General features: G+C 52.8%; 1 protein-coding gene across 2 annotated transcripts in view; it reads left to right on the forward strand.

The window, feature by feature from the left end:
• The window catches only part of ANKRD27 (ankyrin repeat domain 27), an 83,754-nt gene that overhangs the window by 75,692 nt on the left and 3,062 nt on the right, over positions 1-5,000 (forward strand). For both annotated transcript variants that reach the window (XM_040329461.1, XM_040329462.1), the window contains exons 26-27: positions 115-217; positions 2,367-2,436. In XM_040329461.1, the coding sequence (XP_040185395.1) occupies positions 115-217; positions 2,367-2,436 (173 nt within the window). The remainder of the gene's footprint in view (positions 1-114; positions 218-2,366; positions 2,437-5,000) is intronic.

Below are 5,000 nucleotides of genomic sequence, written 5' to 3' on the forward strand. Positions count from 1 at the left end.
ACAAAAAGTGCCAGAAAAAGCAAGTGGTTAAGTAATATACTGTAGTGTTTTTTTCTCTTACAATGCTGTTGCCGCTGATGAACATGCTTTTTTTTTTTTCCTTCCTTTTTTTAGAACACCAAAATCAAACAGTTTCTTCTCTCTGCACTCCACACTGCAGTAGCCGATATCGTGTCAGCGGCATCACTGGAACAATCACAGCATATTAGAAAGAAATGTAAGTTTGCCATTTCAGAAAGGGAACCCATGCATGTATGCAGTGTCGATCCTGACCTCCATGGGGCCCTAAGCGGCTTGCATAGTGAGCCTATAGGGCGGATCGGCCCTGCATGGATGATCTGAAGCAATTTTGATACAGTGTGTAAGTGGTGGACTGCAACACCGTATATGCAATACAGCCCCTGTCTTCAGCAGTACAGAGTCCTTCAGGAGAGGAGAGTTGGAGGAAAGAGAAGAGGCCTTCAGCAATGCAGAGTGTTTCAGAGGTGGACCATTAGAGCAGGGGTCTCCAAAACATTCTAAACAAAGGGCCGGTTTATTGTCCTTCAGACTCTAGGAGGGCCGGACTATAGCCAGCGGGGGTGTAAATATTCCTGGCATCAGTGGGAGTAAGCATTGCCACATTTGGTATTAGGGGGAGGAACAGTGCCCAGTCCTTGGTATTATAGGGAGGAATCGTACCCCATTTTTGGTGTCGGTGGGAGAAATGATGCCCCATTGTTGGTGGCAGAATAGTGTCTTGTATCAGTGGGAGGAATAGTGCCCAAAGGGCCGGAAAAGGGCAAGCAGAGGGCCGCGTCTGGCCCTCGGGCCGCAGTTTGGAGACCACTGCATTAGAGGAAGAAGTGGAGTCACTTAGACCCCTTTCGCACTGAGTTGCTTTGCAGGCGCTATAATGCTAAAAATAGTGCCTGCAAAGCGACCTGAAACAGCTGCTGCTGTCTCTCCAGTGTGAAAGCCCTGAAGGCTTTCACACTGGAGCGGTGCGCTAGCAGGATGGTAAAAAAAAAAGTCCTGCTAGCAGCATCTTTGGAGCGGTGTGTGTATACGGCTCCTCCACCGCTCCTGCCCATTGAAATCAATGGGGCACCGCGGCTATACCGCCGGCAAAGCGCCTCTGTGGTGGTTTTTAACCTTTTCTCGGCCACTAGCGGGGGGTAAAACCAGGGCTGATCTGCCCTATCGGCTCACTATGCAAGCCGCTTAGGGCCCCGCAAAGCTGCGGAAAGGGCCCCCCAAATTACTAGAGGCCCCGCCTGGTGAGAAGTCATTTTCGGCCCCCCCTTCTCAACTCGCTGGATGCATGGGAGAAGAGGTAAGAAGCCAGCAGCACCCCCCGCTTCTCACTTTAATGTAAGATGTCACTTCCGACAGCAGAACACCCCCTCCCGCGCTTCTCAACTGGAATGTGACATGTGACATTTTGCTTGGGGCCCCAGGGAGGTCAGGATCGGCACTGGGTAAAACCGCCCCATTAGCGGCGAATAGCACTGCAAAATTGATGGTAAAGTGCCGCTAAAAATAGCGGTGCTTTACCGCCGACGTTGCCCCCGCCCCAGTGTGAAAGGGGCCTAAATGCAGAGTATTTCAGGAGAGAAGAGTATGATAGAGGAAGGAGCGGTGTCCCCCAGTAAAGCAAAGTATTTCAGTAAAGTTGGGTTAGGTGGAGAATGGAGTAGAGTTCTCCAGCAGTGCAGAGTATTTTAGGAGAGAGGGGTGTTGGAGGAAGAAGCCGAGTCACTCGGCAGCCCAGAGTATTTTGGGAAGGGGGTGGCAGAGTTGGAGGAAGAATCAGAGTCCTCCAGCAGTGCAGAGTCTTTCAGGAGAGGAGAGTTGCGCAGAGCAGAGTCTTCAGGAGGGCAGAGCAGAGTCTTCAGGAGAGCAGAGTCTTCAGGGGGGCAGAGCAGAGTCTTCAGGGGGGCAGAGCAGCGTCTTCAGGAGGGCAGAGCAGCGTCTTCAGGAGGGCAGAGCAGCGTCTTCAGGAGGGCAGAGCAGAGTCTTCAGGAGGGCAGAGCAGAGTCTTCAGGAGGGCAGAGCAGAGTCTTCAGGGGGGCAGAGCAGAGTCTTCAGGGGGGCAGAGCAGCGTCTTCAGGGGGGCAGAGCAGCGTCTTCAGGGGGGCAGAGCAGCGTCTTCAGGAGGGCAGAGCAGAGTCTTCAGGAGGGCAGAGCAGAGTCTTCAGGAGGGCAGAGCAGAGTCTTCAGGAGGGCAGAGCAGAGTCTTCAGGGGGGCAGAGCAGCGTCTTCAGGGGGGCAGAGCAGCGTCTTCAGGAGGGCAGAGCAGAGTCTTCAGGAGGGCAGAGCAGAGATGGTGAGGTGTTTATAAATATACAATTGCTGTCATCTGAAATTATTCTTCTCTTTTCAAGCCACAAATTCCAACCTGAGTTGTTCGGGATCTCCTTCTTCACCCGGACAGAGTAATGTTACGCAGCCCAAGTAAGTTCCACCAACCCACTTTCTGCCTCCCGGGACCTCCTGCTCTCTAGCTCCCTTGTTACCTCCTCCCATGCTCGCCTTCAGGACTTCTCCAGAGCCTCTCCCATCCTCTGGAACTCCCTGCCCCGGTATGTCCGATCAGCCCCCTACCCTGTCCACCTTTAGGAGATCCCTGAAAACTCATTTATTCAGGGAAGTCTATCCCACACCCACCTAACTGTCCCCGAGCCACCCCTATCAAATCATTCTCTGCAGCTATTACCTTTTGTATCACCACCCCCTCCATTTAGAATGTCAGCTCTATGAGCCGCGCCCTTCTGTGCCTTCTTGTGCTGTCCCCCTCTACATTGTAAAGCGCTGCGTAAACTGTTGGCGCCATATCAATCGTGAATAATAATTTTTGTTTATTTCAGTACGGCTGCTCTTAGAAATGGCTTAACATGCTTTTATAATCTTATTTTAGGAAATTGAGGTTAAAGGGCTATTTGCCCTTGCCTTGTAATCCATTGCCCTTCCATTACACGTGCTTTATGGAGAAGATTTGGGGATTGCCTGTGTGGAGGATTTGTCCATTAAGTATAATGGGAAACGTTTAAAAGTGGCTTATTTTTCATGCAGACAGATGGTCTTCTCACATTTCTGAGCAGCACAAGGCAGATTTAGTGTGAAAGGATCTGCCAGTCATGTAGGAGGATGGTGCAGCTACTGTGTATATACTGCAGTGTATCCGGCGGGCCCATTCTACTGCAATCAATGAGATTCTCCTAACGGCACACAAATCTCTGTTCTGTACACTTAAAACGGAGGTCCACCCAAAAAAATAAATACATTAACATTGGGGTAGATTCAGGTAGGGGCGCGCACTACTACGGAGGAGCAGCGTACCGTTTTTACGCTACGCCTCCGTAAATTACGTGCGCTACGCTTCATTCATTGTAATTTGCGCGTGCGCTCCGTAAAACTGGCCAGCGTAAGCGCGCGTAATTTAAATGATCCCGTAGGGGGCGTGGATCATTTAAATTAGGCGCGTTCCCGCGCCGAACGTAGTGCGCATGCTCCGTCGGGAAACTTTCCCGACGTGCATTGCGGTAAATGACGTCGCAAGGACGTCATTTGCTTCAACGTGCACGTAAATGGCGTCAGCGCCATTCACGATTCACTTACGCAAACGACGTCATTTTCAAAAATCGCGACGCGGGAACGACGGGTATACTTGGCATTGGCTGCTCCTGCTAATAGCATGAGCAGCCTTACGCAGAAACCGACGAACGCAAACGACGTAAAATGTGAACGCTGGGCGCGCGTACGGTTGTGAATCGGCGTGAGTATGCAATTTGCATACTCTACGCTGACCACTACGGGAACGCCACCTAGCGGCCATCGTAAGAATGCAGCCTACGATACAACGGCATAAGAGCCTTATGCCAGTCATATCTTAGGCTGCAGTCGGCGTATCGAGCTTTCTGAATACAGAAAACTCGATACGCCGGCGCAAATTAGCAATTACGCTGCGTATCTATGGATACGCAGGCGTAATTGCTACCTGAATCGACCCCATTCTCCTTTAAATATGTAAAAAAAAAAAACATTTGAAAACAAAAAATGTTTTACTTGCCAGAAAAGCCTGTTACTAGGCAGTCTTCCTAATCTGCCACTTCCTTGTCCCATTCACAAAGCACAGCGCGACTCGCGAATGCGCAGTAGGAAACGGGCAGTGAAGCCACAAAGCTCCACTGCCTGTTTCCCTTAGGATGGCGCCCGCAACCGGCACCTGATCCGCTGGACAGATCGGACACGGGGGGGGGGGGGGGGCGACGTCACGGGCTCCCTGGACAGGTAAGTGTCCTTATTAAAAGACAGCAGCTACAGTGTTTGTAGCTGCTGAGTTAAAAAAAAAAATTGCGCATGGAACACCGCTTTAAAATGTTACTAAACCCAGGAGCCTGCATGCACTATATCTGGTCTTCCTTGGCGCCGGTGGTAGGAAGAGTTGCCCCCCTTCCTTGGCGCCGGTGGTAGGGAAGAGTTGCCCCCCTTCCTTGGCGCCGGTGGTAGGAAGAGTTGCCCCCCTTCCTTGGCGCCGGTGGTAGGGAAGAGTTGCCCCCCTTCCTTGGCGCCGGCGGTAGGAAGAGTTGCCCCCCTTCCTTGGCGCCGGCGGTAGGAAGAGTTGCCCCCCTTCCTTGGCGCCGGCGGTAGGAAGAGTTGCCCCCTTCCTTGGCGCCGGCGGTAGGAAGAGTTGCCCCCCTTCCTTGGCGCCGGCGGTAGGAAGAGTTGCCCCCCTTCCTTGGCGCCGGCAGTAGGAAGAGTTGCCCCCCCTTCCTTGGCGCCGGCGGTAGGAAGAGTGCATCATTGTTGGTGCCTGTGGGAGGAAGTGTGTCTTGTATCGGTGGGAGGAAGAGTTGCCCCCTTTTCTTGGCGCCGGTGGTAGGAAGAGTTGCCCCCCTTCCTTGGCGCCGGTGGTAGGAAGAGTTGCCCCCCTTCCTTGGCGCCGGCGGTAGGAAGAGTTGCCCCCCTTCCTTGGCGCCGGCGGTAGGAAGAGTTGCCCCCCTTCCTTGGCGCCGGCG

The sequence above is a fragment of the Rana temporaria genome, chromosome 11 (genome assembly GCF_905171775.1).
Source record: "Rana temporaria chromosome 11, aRanTem1.1, whole genome shotgun sequence".
Taxonomy (NCBI): domain Eukaryota; kingdom Metazoa; phylum Chordata; class Amphibia; order Anura; family Ranidae; genus Rana; species Rana temporaria.